The 19686-nt window shown below is 42.6% G+C and overlaps 2 protein-coding genes across 2 annotated transcripts; both read right to left on the minus strand.

The window, feature by feature from the left end:
- Nucleotides 1-2255: 2255 nt before the first annotated feature.
- On the minus strand, nucleotides 2256-13560 carry pggt1b (protein geranylgeranyltransferase type I, beta subunit). Its single transcript, XM_072387785.1, has 9 exons — nucleotides 13421-13560; nucleotides 12871-12989; nucleotides 11480-11544; nucleotides 11102-11253; nucleotides 10232-10364; nucleotides 8922-8967; nucleotides 7287-7471; nucleotides 6735-6843; nucleotides 2256-5187 (listed from the first exon to the last, which is right to left on the minus strand). Exons 1-9 carry the CDS (start codon nucleotides 13546-13548, stop codon nucleotides 5021-5023), a joined length of 1104 nt encoding a protein of 367 aa, XP_072243886.1. The 5' UTR covers nucleotides 13549-13560; the 3' UTR covers nucleotides 2256-5020.
- A 199-nt stretch (nucleotides 13561-13759) lies between these two features.
- On the minus strand, nucleotides 13760-18782 carry LOC140309132 (coiled-coil domain-containing protein 112). The gene is made up of 13 exons (XM_072386960.1): nucleotides 18619-18782; nucleotides 17169-17290; nucleotides 16877-16966; nucleotides 16638-16713; nucleotides 16127-16253; nucleotides 15924-16040; nucleotides 15582-15719; nucleotides 15223-15344; nucleotides 14914-15040; nucleotides 14564-14731; nucleotides 14281-14379; nucleotides 14037-14155; nucleotides 13760-13953 (listed from the first exon to the last, which is right to left on the minus strand). Exons 1-13 carry the CDS (start codon nucleotides 18765-18767, stop codon nucleotides 13923-13925), a joined length of 1485 nt encoding a protein of 494 aa, XP_072243061.1. The 5' UTR covers nucleotides 18768-18782; the 3' UTR covers nucleotides 13760-13922.
- Nucleotides 18783-19686: the final 904 nt, after the last annotated feature.

A 19686-nucleotide genomic window follows, 5' to 3' on the forward strand; every position in this document is an offset into this window, starting at 1 on the left:
CCACCCTATTGAGCACGTGAAGGGGGGCAAACGTGGCATGACAAAAAATTTAATGGGTCTTCAAACTCTCCCAGACATGTGGAGAGATCACCACGGACTTACATCAGTGGAGCAACGTGGCTTAAAAGTTTGAAGATCAACATTTGTTTGTTTTTTTTGTTGGCTGTTAGATCGTAAAGAACAAGTCTAAGCAATCAACCAGCAGATCTGACCACAAAAAAACCCTCAAAACTGTGATCTTCTTTTAGTGGGAAACTCAGATTTGAGAAGAGTCCTCAACTCCAAGAAAGGGGTCATCACTGTGTTATTTATCTTTTAGGCCTAACAATCACATCTATTCAAGTTGAATAGCTTTCGAGTTAGAAAATGTTCCATTTCTAATTCTAATAAATTTACCAGTTTGATTATTAGTAAATTCTCTTGTTTTTTTTTTCAGAAAACTAGTTTGCTAACCGGTTTTGAAGTGCTGATCATGAAAATATAATAATAATAATAATAATAATAGTAGTGTTAGATTACCAAAGATGCAATTGTGCCTGAGTGGAGCATACATGTGCATCCGATTTAATCAGTAAAAATAGATCCTTACAGTAAAAAAATAATAAAAATATTACAGTGTAGTCTGGGAACCATTAATGTCTGCGTCAGATTCAAGGACAGTCCATCAACTGGTTTTGAGTGCTTGTGCTCATGTTTAATACCTGCGGAGATGACACTTAAATGGCCCATAAAAAGCCATACCAACCACAGAGCTCTCCACCTAACCGAGTAATCAATAAAATACACTAACTGGCGCGTTTTACTGCACAGAATGACTTAAACAACGAGTGTATGCAGTGGTATAATATAAATATATATATATATATATATATATATAGGTTTTGAAGCATCCATGGCACCACTCGATGCGAAGCAGTCAGTGAACTGCATTTGAATTTTTGCTCAAGAAACATCAATGTGTCGGAGACTGAAAGCAAAGTGTTCTGTCCCCTGGCCTTACATGTGTGTTGACAATGAAACACAAATAAAGAAGACAATGATCATAGCTTCAGGGTTAGGGTTTTTGTTTTTTTTCTTCTTTAAGCCACAGTGAGCTGCCAGGTAAAAACTGAGTTATTAAATGTTACCAAACCAGATTTAGGTTTTCCCTCAGTCGCATATTTACAGCATTATGTTACATGTATGCAGAGCATACCTCATGGGGGAGGGAAAGGTGTCCGTTTACAGCACCCAAACTGTAGCTATAGTTTCCAAACATGGGGGGGGGGTTTGAATGTCTGATCGGATGCTGTTGAAGTTTTACGACTTGTACATCCACTGAGCCACATTTAGTCTGGCTCACATCAGTCCCCGGTGGGACTCTGTTGTAGGCTTTGTGTGCTTCCATGTGTGAACTCTATCCAATGAAACCTCCCACAGCTTTTAATTAGGCCTCACTCACTGACCTAGTAAAGAAAAATCATCAGCCAGTGTTACTGAGAGAGGGGGGGGGTTAAACGTGCTTTACAGCAAACAAAACAATTCATATTCTAATTCTCTGACTTGCTCTCATGCTTGCCGCTCTGTCTCCTAATATCTCAGACAGAAATGGACCACCACAGCTCTGCCTGTTAGTTGATGCAGGGAAGAATGGCCAAAATTGTGTTTGCAACACTTGACAGTTGCAGCAGCGCAGCTTAAATTAAACAGATGTGGTGAGCTATGGTGGAATAGGGACCACGAGGGCTCAGAGTATTCTACCAATTAGCAGCGTAACTCCTGAGGCCTGAACACAGCGGCGCCAAATGACACGCATCAAGACAGATGCACCGTTTACTTTTAATTAGAACACTCAATATAAGCAGCGACCGGCAGCCCGCTTTTAAGGGGCAGCCACATATCTGAACGCTACTTATTTAACCCACAACCTCTCAAGAGTTCAGGTTATAAGAAGACTCAAGCTGCAAATCATTGAGGTCACCTGTTTTTTTTTAAAAATTGGGGCCTTTAAAAAAAAAAAAAGGTCCCAATTTCTCCTAACTGCCACACGATTGTAGACAAAAAAAATATATATTTTTCATCCATCCAACTTCTGTCCAGAGAAAAACATTTTGATAAATTCAAGGCAGACATATGCACCTTCTTTTTTTGGCGATCATACAGAGAGCCGACCTGAACTCAACTGATTTCAGTTAAATTACCCCGAGACGTCTCTTTTTGACAAGGTTCTCAAAAAGATTTGACACAAACAAATCCACCAGACCCAAAACAATTGCAAAAGTTAGTACACGTTTTATTTACCATAAATACAGTTTGCGCACCAAGCTAGAATCAACATTATTGGGTCCAAATTCAAAGCTGAAACACTAGAACACATCACATACCAGGATCTGCACGACCACTTCCTCCGACCAGCTCACGGACGCAAACAGCTTCTCTTCTTGAGCACTTGCACAATAGAAGTCACATATTTATAGACATTTACAACTATCTACACTCAGGATTCCTACAAAGCATAGAAAAAATAAATTCCGTTACATTTATCATTACATTATGTATAGTAGTACTTGATTATAGAGCGAGCTTTCGGGCTTGACCACGCGTGGGATTTCGGCTGCGTCTTTATCACAGCTTTTAAAAAGCGCAAAGCAGTGGGTCCCTTCTTTTTCCTCTGGGCTGAGTGGCAGATCCATCCATCCATCCTTTTTGAAAGCAGCAAGCATTCGTGGGTTCTGTCTCGGCTGCGTTTTCCAGACTTCCGGAAAAATATCGATCAGACACGAACACGTCAGGCGACTTCTACCAGTCATCTTACGCAGCAAATTCAATACAGATGCGGGAAGGGCAAAACAGATGGTTAAAAGAAAAGGTGCCCCCCCACCACCACCACCACCTCTCTAGGTCACAGTGTTGTTCATTGCCTCTAGTAAAAGATTAAAAGAGATTCAAGCTAAATCCAATTTGAAAGTATGCAGTAGGTGTTGAGAGGAGCAGAAGCATTCAGAGAGCAGTGACCCAGAGCGACGCTACATGAGGCACATTACAGAGGCAAGCTGGGGAGTGGCTTTGCATGAACACAGAAGAAATACACAGTCCAGGGGACTTTTACTGGAAGTGGAAGTCATATCGGGAGATGGACCGGAGACGAGATCACTTCACCTAATTTGGTCTGGCTTTGCAGTGTCTCAGCTGTAGTCTTTTTGTGTATTTCTGACTGAGGACCATCAGCAAGAATTGTACGCTTTGTCTGATAAAAAGAAAAAAAAAAAAGAAAAAACAACAACATTGTCTTAAGTCAGTTTAAAAAAATAAAAAGAAAAAACTGAGCAACATATTGGCTAGGGATTCAGTCTGGGTTCAGAGAGGCGAATCCGGGCTCCGACGGTTTACTTTTAATAATATATGGTTTAAATCATTTATTTATCCACCTCTCCTCACATCTTCTCCCCTTTCCTCTGATCTTGCCGCTGGGTATGAAAGCAACGGCAGTTCAGCAGGCAGGGCGACTGGGTTTAACACAACTTCTAAATCCAGTCAAACGTGTGGCTGCACACAGTAAACTCACGCAGGTGACTGTACCGTCTCCGTCCCACTTGTCATCTCGAGGAGCAGCTGTTTGCTCAGACAGCGGCCTCATAATAAACGAGGTGTGGCTACAGCAGGAGGCTAGAACAATATGCGAGGCCAGAAATCCTGCTTGCTGGGAATTCGAACCGAGGGCAAGAGATGCACAGCCCGTTTAAATCTAACCCTTTCTTTACAGTTTGTCACTTCACGTCAAAGGGAAGTTGCTTTAATGATCTGCAAGTGGCCTTTAATGCTTGCAAGCATCTGCGCAGAGCATCCCAATCAGTGCTGCCTGAGCGATGAGAAATCCAGAGGTGACAGATGTACAAACCAAGCTCAAGCCCTGGTGGTTATTAATATTTAAAGAGGGATGGCGAGTATCGCGTTGAATAACAGCCGTTTCTGTTTCCTGACACTTGGTGGTACGCTCATGCTCATTGTTCTTTGTCTTGCCCTGCATCCTTTCTGTACCGAAAATAACGAGTCAATTCTCAGTGCGGTTCAGAGGAATAGATTTCCTCTAGTTATGAAGCCATTGTCTCATCTTTCGCCTATTGATTTCCAGCTGGATAGTACCTTGCAGGGTGTAAGGAAGCAAGTGAATGAGCGCAGTTCACATAAGTTCAGATTCCCCCCGAAGGACCGTATTTTGTTTTCTTTAAACCTTTAAATAAAAAAAAACAACATGTTTTCTGTGATCTACTGTGATAAAGCCTGTAGCAAAGACATTTTTGAATACGTTTTGAAGCATTTTTCCCCCCCCCTCACCTTTCTGGGTCATAAATATGCCCTTTAAGGCATCAACAACCCCCTTTCTGATGAGTTTCTCTGCAGCAGTTGTATCATCACTTGAATCTCTTGATCTATGAACAAAAGCTGCAGTGGGGAAAATAACGGCTGTTGAAATTGGAAGAAAAGTAAACCTGGGTTATATGCTCTTCTGCGGACTAAAGAGAGTCACAGGGATTCCTCGAAGAGCGTAGGTCCTGTTTCACTTTAAAAAGGGGTTTTCCAGTGTGTGATGAAAGTCTGCAGTGTTGATCATTGGCTGAGAAAGTGTCGTCGTCAACGACGACGAAGACAAGGCTACTGAGCAACTTTCAAAGGCCATTATCTAAAAAAAAAAAAATGGAGGCATCTGGTATTTCTTCAAGTCTCCAGTTACTCAGATTTGAGACTCTGGCACATTATTGTATTTTCACAAACCAAATTGCACATTTTTATTTACAACTATGTACTGATAGAAAAAAAACAAACAAAAAAAAACAAAAAACAAGGCAGCGAAGAGGTGCGGCATATATTGCTTAACAGAAAAGTTGTTCTCAATGGACTTAAAAGTTTAAAACTTTGCAACTTCAATCTTTAAAAAAAAACAACAAAGAAAATACAAAGTCCGGTTGCCTTTGACTGATAAATTGTAGCTGTTCCCGATTACCGAACCTGTTCAGAGGCAGAGCTGTGAATCGTCCCTCTGTCAGTGCTGCCCGACGCAGCTGCCGGAGTTGTCCCTCCATGTCTGCTGCAGCTGCTGGAGGTGCTGAAAGGCTCTCTGGGTGACGTTAAGAGCTGGGTGGACCTTCCTCAGATTGGGCTCTCCGATCAGGGCCAAACCGCACAATCCTAAGTAGGCATGGAGTGGGTCTGGTGGAAGGGGAAAAAGAGCGAAGCAACCAGGAGAGAAGCAAGGTCAGAGATGGTAACACGCACAAGCAGAAGCACCTGCATGTGTAAGGCCTTCAAGTGTTCCAAATAATAGTGCAAAACAAAGATGGAAGTTGTCACCTCAGTTAGCATCACGGAATCACTAAAGCCATAACTTAGTTTCCCACAAAAACATCCAGTATGCACAAGCATGCTGGAGCTTGTTTTTGTTGTAATGCACCTTTAAGTGCATATAAATAATGCATGCAGGCTGGCCCCCGTGACCGTTTTCCTCCCTTGGGACGAGGGTAAAAAGCTGCACAGGCCAGTAAATGGACCAATAATTGAATTATAATGAATTGACAGAGGACTGAAAAGAGACAGCAGAATCCATCCGAGCACCATTAGCTGCATCAATCAAGGATTCAAATTCAAGGTTCCTCAAATTGTGATCATTTTAAGCCTCACTACAGAGCCTTAACATTTTCCATCTGGCGACCCCGACTCCTAGAAAGAGAACGCAGGAGATCTACTCATAACCATGACTTGGGTTTCTAATTTCAGACATCTTTTTCTTTTCATTGAATTTCTGTGAAATCGAGGAATTAGATTGTTTGAGGGATTTAAGGAATTGTTTTGCTTGGAACATCTTACTGAGAGAGCTCACAGAATATAGCCTGAGAGCTTAGACCATAAAACAAAATGCCAGGGTTGTTTTTAGTTGGTAGAGACACCCAAATATATGCCCTTGAGCTCAGGAAAAAGTGACTTTTCCGTAACATGTACCTTTTTAAAAGGACCTGGCTGGATACACAGCACCTCTGTTTGTCCCAGGTTAATGGGACTTTCTCATCTTCCTAGACCAGTTCCTGCATATCAGCAGCTGTGTGACACACATAACTCCACTGCTATAGTCTACTATAGCCCCTTTCTTTCCTAAAACGCTCCTTTATTCAGTTACAGTCACAAAGCTTTGTCATGACACTGTCCATTTTTCCCCTCACAGTTTCCTCCACCCAGTCTTATTCCTGTAATGCGAGGAGCTCGGTCTCCTGTGGCCTCAGGCCACCTATGAACAATCGCCTCATCAATTACACATTACAAGGGCAGGAAAGAGCACACATGCACACGCATGCACATAAGCCATTGAAGTTTAGGGTTACAAGAGATTTTTTTTTTTTTCCATTGATCTCAAGTAAAACTGGCAACCACGACTCCACCCTGACCTCACAGCACCTGTGGAGGGCAAGGCAGAAACTAGGAAGGAAAATACACTGAAACCGCTCCGATCCACCACCTTTTTGTTCTTTAGTGCGAGAAAAGTGAATGGCAACCTCAACATGGCTATTAGACATTTAACTCACATTTCAAGGCCTACTTCACTCCAGTGGAATTTTTTTTATTTTAAATCCCTGAACATATATTTCAGGATAAATAAATAAAAAGAGCAACACTGATGTGAGATATATGCAGTATTACGCTGAAGTTTAGAATTCATAGGCAAGTTTCAGTGTTTATTCGTCCACCACTGCATGTCTTGTCATTACCTGGATGGCTGTCCGGCCACTTGGCGAAGCCTCCTACCAACCGATCCTGCGTGGACAGGATGAAGCTCCTGTTCTCTTCAAAGTTGGTGTACTGGAACACATCCAACAGCTGGGACAGGAGGCACAAGGACGGGATGACAGAAAAGTCAGAGGCCATATTACGAAATTTGCCGAATACGAACAAAACGCACGCATTTAACACAAAACGGAGAGCTGCCAATCACTTGGTTTAACTGGTTTCTACAGGTTAAAATGATCATTTGGTTCCAAAGATGCATGTTGTGTTTGGGGTGAGATAAAGAGGCTCATTTCATAGCTCCTGCACTCCTGTGCAGCAGTGCAAGTATATACAAGGTTATCAGAAACATGTTGCATGTGGTCTGCGTTGCATTCACTCGTCCCCGATACACTTTCATAACTTGAACGCCATGTTTCGACCACATCGAAAATGTGGCCAAAAGTGAGAAAAACGTAATCGAATCAACTCAACTTGTCGATGCACGCAGGAGGGCGTGCGATCGCATGCGAGGCGTTTGTTACATCTGCGTTTACCTCCAGCGTTGCTCCCACCCAGAAGGAGTAGCATGTGTCGACAGGTTTGTTGGGCCGGCCGTGAAAGCCGCTCTGCTGCCTCATGATACACCAGCGCCGGATCCCGTCCAGCTCCCGCTGACTCAGCGCCTCTTCAAGCCGGCCCATCAGACGGAGGGAGGCGATGGCGCAGTACGTCCAGCCACCTGGACCCACGGACAGGCAGGAGCACGAGAAATGCAGTATGTGTCGACACACAAATAAATCCACTTAAATTAGACCTCTGATTTGTGACTATGTATAAAAGCAGCCTTCTGACAAGCAGGGGATTACTGGACTGCAGCAAAAACAGAGGGTGTGACGGCATGTGGGCACGCGCGCACGCTGCCAAATGGCTGATGGCGTGCTGCTACTCCAACTCTCACCTTTGCTTGGAAATACAAGGACATGAAGCTATTTCACCATCCCCGAGAACATATGACAATAACTGAGGATTTTGTGCCATAAAAATAATTATATCTTAGCCTCCCCCATTTAGTCCAAGTTAATTCTATGTGCTGTGCTGTCAGAAATGTAAGACTCTGGACTGAACACAGTTTCTTCAAAGCTAAAAAAAAATTCACATAAGTGGCCTTGATTGCTCAGTAACTGTGTGTGTGCACCTGTGGCAGAAAAACCCATTGAAAAGGGTTGGGTGAAGAGATGTAAATCTGCCATCTTGTCACAGATAACTCTAATAAAACAGGCCCATTTGCCAGGGGCACAGGAAAGGGAACCAAAACCTTTTATTCCAACAGTAGGGGGGGCAATTAACTTTATGAAAAAGCATACCTTTCTAGCAATGTTTTGCATGATAAAACAAATGCAATCTTAATGTAATAATTCTTCCTCGGTACATAATTCATGTGAAACTCGTACTTTGGGAAAGTACGTGACCTAAAAGGACGTCTAAAGTGTTAAATATGCAGGAAGTAGTCAGATAAAAATCCAAGTTCCTGCCCGGGCACATGGGTCTCTGTAATTCTATGTTTCACGCGCTGAACTACACAAGTATCCACAACACAACAAGACGAGACTAAAAGCACACAGAGTGGGAGGTCCTGGTGCTGAACAAACACACACACCTCAAGGGTAGATGGGCAACGGGCCTCATCTAAGCATTTCTGCTCGTGTGTAATCAATCCTCAGAAAGCAGAGGCTCAATAGCCTCAAACCTGCGATCAAAGGAGCGGCGGAATCTGTACCGTCGCTCCGTTTTTATTTCATCGACCGAATATACGGCTCCACAGCACATTAGCAGCGTTTGTGTGTAGGATGGAGGCTTTTGTGCGAGAATAATAAGGTTTAATTTGAGAGAGGGAGGGATTATTGAGAACAATGTGCTGTATCTACAGAGATGGATTTCAGTGGCTAATCCTTTAAAAGCAGCTACTCCCATCAGCCACTTGCTCGCCTTCTGCTGCCACATCGCCAGTGCGCGCGCAAATCTTTTGGTGTGATATTAATTCTTTGAAATGAAAATCTAATTAAATGAAAAGAAAAAAAAAGAAGAGAAAAAGAAAATTTCTCCCACAGGCTCTCAGAGGTTTAAATATTTACTCTTATTTCTCTATCGAACCCTGACTGTGAAGCGTGTGAAGACTGAAATTAACTCACCGTGAGACTCTCTCCCAGCTCCCTGGCCAAAACCATTGTCGTAGGACTGCGGAGGGAGAAAAACGGAGAAAGAAAAGAAAAGAAATCAAATTACTGGGATACTGGAATATCTTTCAGTCAAGCAGAGCCCCAGAGGAGGCTGAACCACATCATGTCGTGGCAGGCAGTGACTGTGTGGATTGCAGAAATAGTCAAATGTGATCAGAAAGACTCTTCCTTTTCGTTCTCAATGGTCACAACGGGACGCACAACAGTCCTTTCCTTATTCCAGCAGCTGTTTGTGCTGCAACCAGTGTGAAAAATGGCCGCACTTATTGTTTGAATGGAACACAGCCGCTAAAAGCAACAGACAATAATAAACGAAAAGATTGCAAACATGGATATGGTGCTAGGATTTCTTTAAAAGAACTCTGGTTACCCTGAAACCCTGTGACAAACAGCACTTTGAAGCAAAGTGACACGGAACAACGGTCTACTACAAGCAGCAGTTCAAACAAAGCGTACGAGCTGAACAACAGAGGGCGGCCGCATGGGAAAAACCAACAATGTTCAGTCCTCTTCCGTCTGTGAGCTCGGATCGTCCCAAAACAAAACAAAAAAAGGCTGGTAATTGATACCCGGTCCCATCCAAATGTAAGTGGAACTTTCGGTGTGGCTGATAAACTTGGCCGAACGCGTAAACACACATCATCTTGCGTTTTCTGTAAATATATAGTCATTAAAAATCCGACAGGCTCCTCCAGAAACCCTTTGAAATCCACCCAAAGGATAAACATACTTTTCAGTGATAAGATAAACGCATCCTTCATCCAATTAACTTTCTTTTCTCCATCTCTTAGTGTACGAATGTGGAAAAGACATAGAGCACTCTGGTGTTGAATGTCAAACTTAATAAGAGCCGAAGCTGCTCTGTTGACCTGAACTGTTCAAGAGACAGAGAAGACAATACCTCACACCGAGTGCTTTGATGTGTCTAACTCCCAGAAAGGCAAACACTGCAGATAAAATAAAGAACAGAATGTTTTTCTGCTGGTGGGGTGGAAAAGCCTCTGCTTTAAGACCGTGATGCATTGCTCAGGCCCCTCCATTTATTATAAATGAAGTATTTCGAGGCACAGCAGCTCCTCCTGAAGGTGGGTGGTCTATTCATCTCATTCAAGTGTTGCAGCACTGCTCTGCATGGTGCAGAGCCAGCGGTGGTACACTTAGCAGGCCGTTCCGTGGCCCCCGGCCTCATTGTATTCATTCACTGGAGGTGGATGAAAAGCTGACAGTTTAACACCTCAGTCTATGCTTCAACATCTACTCACCAAACTCCCTCGGATGTACTCAATGGCCTTTTGGACGTCCATGCCTGACCAGTCATCCAGCATGTAACAGATGCTAGCTGCACAGTAGATAAACCGGATGTCATTTTCACTTCCCTCTGGCACTGCGTAGAAACTGAAAGCAAAGACACAGAAAGCCATAAAAACACAACGACTGGACATTAAGCTGCTTTGCGATTTCAGAATACGTTTCACGTCGGGTCAAACAGCAGAGAAAGCAAGTCAAATTAAATGATATGTGTGGCGCAAGACACCGTTATGTTCCAGATATGATACTGTTCAAAGGAAACTGAATGGTGTCTGTGTGTTTATGAACAAAGAGCTTCCAGCAGGGCGACAGGAGAACTGATGCGAGTGTTACTGATAAATGTGTCATGTCAGTGTCTTCTGCAGAGCACCAAGATTCCCACCTTAAACACGGCGCCGTACGGTGTGCCACAATTCCATCAGTGCCTCCACAAAGTTTATGCCTCATTCTGATTTTGTCAAAGTGAGAGTCGACTCCTAATTGACCCGACACATGGCAGTTTACGCAGAATTGTCCCAACCCCTTGTTGTCGTGGTGAATCTCACTCACAGAACATGTCACACACATGCACACGCTAACTTTCACTCCTTCCCGGTGTTTCAAATCATGTGCGCCGACATTAAAAATTAACAAATTGGAGAAAAGAAAAGAAAAACTGAAAAAAAGGGGACATGTGTGCAATCTAAGTAATAAAAGTTGCCGTCACCAAAAACAGTTAACGGTCCATGTTAAGACTGCTATTGTTCACACCATCTCAGGCACATTTTATTCAAGGTGAATGAAAGCAGGAGTGAAAATATACAAGTGTTTTTGTGTGTACTGACCTGCCATCCTCCAGCTGCAGTGCTCTGAGACCAGCCAGACAGGCCTGTTTGTCAACCCGACTCAGGTCATCTCCCAGAATAAGAAGCGAGCACAGTCCAGTGTAGGTCATAGCAACGTGGCCACTGTCATATGGATGGAGCACACCTGGACCCTGAGGAAAATATCAGAAAAGATAAAGATACAACTGCTGCGGGGAAGGCAAAATGAAAGAGATTTGGGTATAAATCATTGAAAGAAAATAAGGACTGGGAAAATAAATTAAATGGACTACAATCAACTGGGCTAAACTATATATTAGACTAATGTGTAAGGAGGGAAAGCGTCAATTTAAAAACAAGCCAAAGGGTAAAAAGAAAGCGGGGTAAGAAAGGTTGTACCTTAGTGCTATAAGGAATTCCAATATGTGAAGATCCTCTAAATCCACAGCGACTTAGGTTAGATTCTGGGGGAGAATAAGGGGGGGGGGGGGGGGGATATTCATCACTGTGTTGCAGTGAACATCAAAAGAAAAAATAAAGAGATGAAAAATAAGAATAAAAAGCACTCCTCTGAATTACAGTCCCAACAAACCTTCAATAAGAGGCTGCAAAGATACCACTGAAAAAAAGGTGCACTGCTGCCACCTGCTGGCAATGATAGAGGAAGCCACATAACAAAACCCAATAAAATATTGCACATCCCAGAGAGCGCAAGGTGACTCTGCAGCTTCTCAGCATACAGGCACCACTGCATTCATGTGTCGATCCCTGACTTACAGCCAAATAACTCTTATAAAAAAGTGCAACTCCTGCTTATTATGTCTGTACTTGTCGTCTCCCCATTTAACACCTGTGCCGATCCAATATGCGTGCGTTTTCAGCCCTCTTCGCCCCCAAAACGCAGACGCACATTTTACATATGTAGAATGAATGTACACATACATATTTATCCAGGTAACGCACCTGCAATTAGTTGGACATCAACATCATACCCATCAACAACACGTAAGCGGCATTAGCATAGCAATGACACATTAGGAAATCACAGGTGCATTTTCACATCTACTGATAAAAGAAAAAAAAATAACCTGCCAGACTCCAAACATATGGCAGCAGCAAAAACCAAGCTCAGTCAAGCAAGACCATCCCTCCATCATTGCCGTTGATGTCTTGAATAATTAATTACACGGACATCTAAGCAGATGGCGCAGAGTGGCTTGTTAGAGAAAAATAAATCCAAAAGCAAGTCGTAAAAGACTGAAGAGCCAAACCTGCGTTTGACGAACAGCTGTAAATCTGCTACGGGGTTACGTGAGGACACCTGGGGGCCGTTGTTCAGTTTAAAACCCAAAATGTAGGAAAATCTGTCACAAACTTTTAAGTTTGACAACTTGGAAGAAGGCAAAACTACCCAGATACTCCCCCTTGAGGATGACTGTAGCCGCCTTAACACGCTCAAAGCTCCCAATCAGCAGTTCCCCATCTCGCTCAACCCAATGACACAACAGACTGTAGGAAAAGTATTTTGGTCTTGCATCATTTGCATCAAAGTTAGGTTTTGGTTGATGTGACTGTGCATACACAACCAACCACCATATGCAGGTTGTTCTCCCCTCAGAAAATGGGACACAGTCGCATTTCCTTTTCTAAGGTAGTGGTCCAGAAACTCACTTTTTGAAGGAAATACTGGAAAACTGAATGCTCTCTGAAAGTCTCTTTGGGCTAGGTAAGGCACTGAGGAAGCATTTCATGCAGACTCAGACTGTAAAAAAGTGTGATCTTGAACTTACTGTCATCTGCGGGCAGAACTTGCAGCGAGTATATCCACTCAATCAGGATGTCTCTATCAATCACATCAAGAGCATCCAGTACGTCGAGACCAGACAGGGCAAAAAATGTGACAGTTAACCTGTTAAGAAGGAAATTTGACTCAAATTTTAATCATTTCAAATTTGGAGCACTAAACAACCCACAAATAAAACACAAAAGACACATAGATGCAAGGCCGTAACTACCCAATAAAGATAATGCATCTGTGTTGGTATTTATTTAATCAAAACATGGCTTTTAATAAAGGTTTATACAATCCAGTTGGATTAAATTTATCGCCAACTGTTAGTTAAATTATATTTTTAAGGTAAAAGCAGTTAACCCAACTGCAAATCAGCAGGAATCAAGGTTTATCTGCCCACCTTAACTATCTAGTGTTAAGACAGGTATGCTAAGTAGTACTAGCCTTCATTCATATCTGCCGGTGAACCACAGCTAGCTCGGATGCTAGTCAAGTTCCTCCACAAAACACAGAAACTCGGGCACAAATCTTCTTTCCCGTAAACTCACCTGGTTGTTTCCAGCGATGCATACCTCTCAGGTAACACCTGCAGGGTTCTCTGAAAAAAACGGACATGTCGGTCTCTTAAAAAGTCTATTTGCTCAAATTCTTCAAACTGGTTCGCCCTTTCCGCCATCTTTGTATCCGCACCTATGAGGAATCATTTCCGGTGCGCTTGTCATTTCAAAATAAACGTCCCCACTAAGTTAAAAGTCACGCACAGTAGACAAAACATTTTCCCAGTTCTTAAATAATGTCTTACTTGTGCGAGACGGTCCGATAGTTGAAAATGAATACTTTTGGAACAATTTACAAAATTAAAAAAAAAAACTTAAGACGTAGGAAGAGCAGTTTAATCATATGATTTTATTCCAAATAATCCACACTAATTACAGAACCTCAACAAAGGGAAAAAAAAGGCACAGTTTGGTGTCGATGCTCCGTCACACAAGCCTTCCTTTAACCTAATTCTAAAACAGTAAGCAATGTGAATACATTGCCGGACTTTCATCACAGGCCTTGTCTCCAAGAGGGAACAGCTCTGCAACAAAATGAAAAAAAAATAAGTTCATCACTGAAATAATGTTGTTACAGAAACAGGGAAAAAAGGGCAGAGGATCAGACCTGTGAAACATTTGTAGCACAGGTCCTCCTCCTGAAGGTCCTATGTGTTTCATGCGCTCCTGCCATCCCTCAGTGGGGCGGATCAGCCTGGATGGGTCTCTGTTTACATTACCATCCACCTGTATGAGTTAAACATCCACACATTTTTACTAAAACTACAATTCTGTTTAACTGAGATATTGAATACCATTCATTTGATGACTGAATTTTCTTTCTTTGAAACTGTTCATTGTGCAACACTTGCCTTCTCCTTCAACTTGGCAGCGATTCTCCTCTGCCTCTCTTCTTCCTCTTTTTCCCTCAACTGTTTTCCATGAAGCTTTGCCTCCACCTTGTGAAGATCCTGCAAAGGTACAGTCGAGCCTTGAATTTTACGGCGTCACAACCTTACCTGCCAAGAAACTGCTCTAACTAAAATAGACCTGATCTTTAACATCTGCACTCTAATCAGCTGTGACACTAAGTGAAAGCAGAAATATCTGACGTTGCGTCTTCCTGTCTCTCTCGGATTTTTTTTGTCTTCGTACCCTTTCACTGAGGTGTTTTATGACCTTTGCCGCCTCCCTTTGCCTCTCCTCCATTTGTCTCTGTTCCTCCTCTCTCCTTCCCTTCTCCTGTTCCTCCTCCTCCTCTCTCCTCAGACGGAGCTGCCCCTCTAGGGCCAACTTCACCTCCAGCTGCCGGCGACGCTCCTCCTGTTTAACATTTTGATTGTTAAAGATACTCTGTTAGGGGCATCAACCAGACACCTGCTAACATCAGGTTTAGCTCTATATGGGGAATGTATCAATTTTTAAAATGTAAGAATACACCGATCAGATAATAATTACAAAGTGCTGATCAATGTTTAACAAAGCAAAATGACAGAAAAAACCACCTTTTCCCGTCTCCTCTTTCGAATCTCCTCAGCCAGTCTCTGTTCCTCTTCCTGTTCCTCTTTTCTTTTCTTCTCTTCCCTCCACTCCTCCAGCTGCTGTGTTACCTCCTTCCTCTCCTCCTCAGTCCTAAAACAGAAGTGGACAGACATGACTGAAAAAATACATCGTGCAAAAGCGAAAAACCCGCAACAACCAAGAGCAAATATCACTCTTTTAAGCTGACCCTTCAAACATTTTTTGAGCATATCAGATGAGGCAGGACAAAGAGTCTCTGTTTTTTATTCCCTTCAGTTCCACTTCTGATTCACCTGTGCTGCTTGGCAAGGCTATTGGTCTCCTTCTCCCTCCGATGAGCCTCCTCTATTTCCTCCTGACTCTGTATCCTTCTCTGGCGTTCTTTGTGTTTGCTGGCTTTCCAACGCTGAATAGCCTGGGTGAGATGTAGGACAAGCAGTTAGAATTACACAAACTAAAGCATTTACTAAACAATACCACCGCTTTCAACTCCACTAGAGCTAAACAAGCTAAATTAAATCTGGTGTAAAGTCAGCGCTTGGAAGAAATCGACGTTAAAGGCAAAGGCTTTTGTAGAGTATCCTGCATAGGGACATCAGGGTGTTTTTTTTCCTCTCTTTTGAGCTCACTAAGGCTTTAGCGAGTTCTTCACCTCTCTCTTTCTATCCTGTAGGTAGAGCAGCTCCTGATGCCAGTGTTCATGTTGCTCTATCTCCTCCAAGGTTTTCCCTGGTAGGTACAGTTTGGCTTCTTTCCTGAAGGCTGCCTGCCCACTGTGCTTTGTCCAGACCTGTAACATCCAACAGGTAAGTCAGACAAAAATCAAGAAGTCCCAAAGCTTTTGGCCTGCTCTGGCTTGGCTGAGGCTACCATGAGCAAAAAGTGCATTGTGTGTTGAAAGAGTTATGCTTAGCAACAGTCCCATGACATGCAAGAGGAATGTGGTAAAATTTAAAAGGTTACTGGCATAGCATGACGATGTTGTATGACATACTCTCAGGAAGGATTGGTGGTCATATTGGTCCCAGCCTCCAGTGGGTCCACCTGTCTTCTGAAGGAAAACCTCCAGGGCTCTGACCTCTGGGGGAAGGTCTCTGTCGTGGGGCTTGGTCTGATGGCAAAGAGCAAACCCGTCCATTACAGAGGTGATCGGACAAAAATGAAAATCCGGACAGGGAAAGTCGAGGCCCAACAAACCTTGAGAGTGGAAGCTGTGGGCAGTTTGGGATTCGACTTGACAACAAGGCTCCAGTTTTCAATCCTCTTCTCATAAGCAGTGACCTCCTGCCTGCAGGTCCTTTCCTCCTTCAAATATCCCTCAAAGCTGAGGGGAATAAAGGAACACAAAGTATGACTCTGAACTATATATACAGAGAAAACACTGATCATCGCCTATTGTTTAGCCCAGTATTGCCTGAAGAAAGAAAGAAAGAAAGAAAGAAAGAAAGAAAGAAAGAAAGAAAGAAAGAAAGAAAGAAAGAAAGAAAGAAAGAAAGAAAGAAAGAAAGAAAGAAAGAAAGAAAGAAAGAAAGAAAGAAAGAAAGAAAGAAAGAAAGAAAGAAAGAAAGGTACATATGGATAGATATCTGCGGTGTACGTTTGCCTTCACAGGATGTGTTGCAGTGCATTACATTTTTTAGGAAATTCTGCTTTTTATTTTTCAGAGAAACTTGGCCTAAAGTTGCTCGCTGTAACAAATGTTTTTTACCGCGACCGCCGCTCCTGCTTCAGGGTGTTTATTGAGATTTCCACCTCGGACATGATCTCCTTCAGCCTTTCGATCACTGAAAAAAATCCAAGTAGAAAGGCAGAGACGCTATCAGCAACCTGCCCTAAAACACTCTTACTTTGATTTTTTTACCATGTTTTACGGAGCGGTGCAATACCTGACGGTAACATCTGTCCTACTGACTGAAATTTGTGTTGTATGTTTTTAGTCCGACTTACACTCAGGAGTCGGCTTTACATCAGTCAGATGTCTCTGAAATTTTCTCACACCATTATGAATCTTCACCAGCTGCTTCTGAAGATTTATCTCTGGAAAAAAAAAAAAACATTGTGGAAACTGCTTTTATCAGCCGGTAAATCGCTGCATATGGGAGTGATCTGTAACAGTATTTATATCTAGAGCGGAGCTAGATATGACCTGTGTTCTCAACCCCATTTTAAAAGAGAGGCCTCGTAAAAAAAAAAATAATAATCTGGTGTAATAATGGTAAAAGAGGTAAGAAGGACTCACGCTCAACATTTCTTTCTCTCTCTAACATTTTCTCATACTCCTCCAGTTCTTCTGACACATCTGTCCAGCCATTCTTTCTGCACTGAGCGTTCAGCGTCCTCTCCTTCTCCAACTTTTCAATCCTGTGAAAAGTGCAAGAAAGGAATTAACTTGGGAAGTCACTGCTTACATTATTAAAGGAATACTCCCCCTCACACACACATTTTGTCTTTTTAATTTTTCTTGGAACAAAAGCTGAAGTGTAAACATGGATCGTGACGTTGAGATTAAGCGAGAGCAGAGACGGAAAAAACTGGCACCTGAAAAAAGACGAAGCACATTTCTGGAGGTGGGGCCTCTGAGGACCTTCAGGAATTTCCTTGGAAATACAGGAAATCTTTTCAAATTCACTGTTTTCTCTTATTGACACGATATTTGTCCAAATGTAAAGAGTGCACAAGGATTGACAACCACTTCATAGTTTCCCATCGTTTTCTGCCCACTTACAGAACGATACAACTCATCCATCCATCCATCCGTCTCTCTGTCTTCCTCCTCTCATCCGAGGTTGGGTCACATAATCCCTCCAGCAGGCTCAGTGTCTGTCCCTGGACTTCCTCCCAGTTGGACACGCTCAAAAAAAACCCTTTAAGCTTCGCTCCCTCCTCACCACAGCAGACCGGAGCAAAACCTTCATTACAGCCACCGAAGCCCCACTCCATCTGTCCAGCTCTCACTTCTTCCCACCATCCCTCGTGAGCAAGATCCCAAGATGCCTAAACGCCTCATCTTATGGCAAAGTCTCCCTTCAGACCCGATGGGAGCCCCATTTCTGGTTAAGAACCAAGGCCTCAGATTTGGAGGAACTGACTTTCATCCCAGACACTTCACACTCCAGCAGTGAATCGCTTTTTTTATGGAAACTGTAATTAGGACTGCGACAATTAGCAGTTATATCATGTAATAACATTTATTTGAGATAATAATGATCCTGTCTGCATAAATCACACTCATTCCCCTGCATGAAGACAGCTAAATGAAATTGACTAAATATCATATTTCCATATAGTTTTTTTCCCCACCAGCTGATAGAGTTGACATCATGTCAGCTCATTATGCTGCCTTCCTCTGCTGTGGACATCTGTTTTCTTTAAATATATCGAACAGGATTTTAACATGCTCCTGTATTAGTTTCAAATAAATGGCTGTTATTCTCTACGAAGATGTGAATTGTTGTGAACCGTTAAATCGTCAGCAGCCTTATAGTTTAATAGTGGCAGAAAATTAATATCCTTGATTACAATCATTCAAAAGATCAATAACACTAACTAAATTTGTGTGAATCATTTGGTAAAGTTAGGTTTAATCCGTTGTGGGATATTCCTATTCCTATTTAGATTAGTTATTTCACTCACTGTATCACAAAAGTGCTTACAAATCTGGATCTTCGACATGAAGTATTTTCACTTACTGCCGCCTGTTCTTCTCGGCCTCTCGGAGAAAATGCAGAACTTTCTGTCTGTCCAGCCGCTGGTCGACTCTGTCGCCGCTGCCGTGACACAACGTACTGTAGTGCTGGCCACAGGACTCTCCTCCCCCCTGCTTAGAGGAGAAAGTCATTAAGAGAAAGTACAGCACAAGAGCTCACTGTTTATACGTCAAACTAACCCACTATGGAGCGTCGAAACAACATTGACGCTGCGTCCGATAATACAACACTGCGCCTGTCGTTAGAGTAAGAGGCGCTGTATCCACTGTTCATGCACAAAGTAGCATAATTCCTTAAATGCATGGCAAAGAATAAACTTGAAAACTGAACAAAAAATAAACAACACGAAAATTGGATTACAAGGTTCCAGAAATTCGCTCCCTTAGCCAACGTAAGCTAGCATTTACACGAAAACTCTCGCCTGTCGCACATATTCCTGCTCTCTCTATACATATGAGATGTAAACTTTTTAGCGACCGTCAAATGTATAATATATGCCAGTTTTAGAGAAAATTGAAGAAAACAACTCTGTAATAGCTACCGAGCACTGTTTATCTTCGCACCGGGCGGTTGCTAGGGCGGCCATGTTTAATGGAGTCCGTAAACAGAGCAAACTTTATTTATCAGAAGGTCCATTGTCCAGTGCTTCAGCAGTTACTGGTTTCTACCAGCAGAGAGCGCTGTGTGTCAGTGAGTGATTTTACTGGATGAACCTCATGTCGACTGAAACATATCGGTTCGTAGGTAGCTGTTGTCCAAGCTCCATCAGCCAACTTTAAGGGAGACAAACCTAATGTTACCAGGATACGGTAACCATGACAACAGACTGATTTGGTTTCATCAAACGCAGAAGCTGTTTCAAAAGGAATAGCGATTAGATCTAAGCCTTTATACAATGCTCACTTCAGATTTTTTTCAAAACATAGATCAAACTTTAACCCGCAGTTTAACATGTAATCTTGTATTGCCATTGGATATACACCTGATAGGGAAAAAAATCATCAAAGCTGCCTCTGAATTACAAAGTTCATTGAGAAAGTTAAGTCTGGT

Source organism: Leuresthes tenuis, unplaced genomic scaffold, assembly GCF_036924035.1.
Source record: "Leuresthes tenuis unplaced genomic scaffold, fLeuTen1.0.hap1 SCAF_6, whole genome shotgun sequence".
NCBI lineage: Eukaryota > Metazoa > Chordata > Actinopteri > Atheriniformes > Atherinopsidae > Leuresthes > Leuresthes tenuis.

Coding starts and splice junctions, on each gene's coding strand:
- pggt1b (XM_072387785.1), bottom strand. CDS start 13,548: ATGGCGGAAAGGGCGAACCAGTTTGAAGAATTTGAGCAAATAGACTTT. Junction 12,990..13,420: donor GCATCGCTGGAAACAACCAG/GTGAGTTTACGG, acceptor CCTTCTTAACAG/GTTAACTGTCACATTTTTTG. Junction 11,545..12,870: donor AGTTCTGCCCGCAGATGACA/GTAAGTTCAAGA, acceptor ATTCTCCCCCAG/AATCTAACCTAAGTCGCTGT.
- LOC140309132 (XM_072386960.1), bottom strand. CDS start 18,767: ATGACTTTCTCCTCTAAGCAGGGGGGAGGAGAGTCCTGTGGCCAGCAC. Junction 16,714..16,876: donor TGTAAAGCCGACTCCTGAGT/GTAAGTCGGACT, acceptor GATTTTTTTCAG/TGATCGAAAGGCTGAAGGAG. Junction 15,041..15,222: donor AGCCTTGCCAAGCAGCACAG/GTGAATCAGAAG, acceptor CTTCTGTTTTAG/GACTGAGGAGGAGAGGAAGG.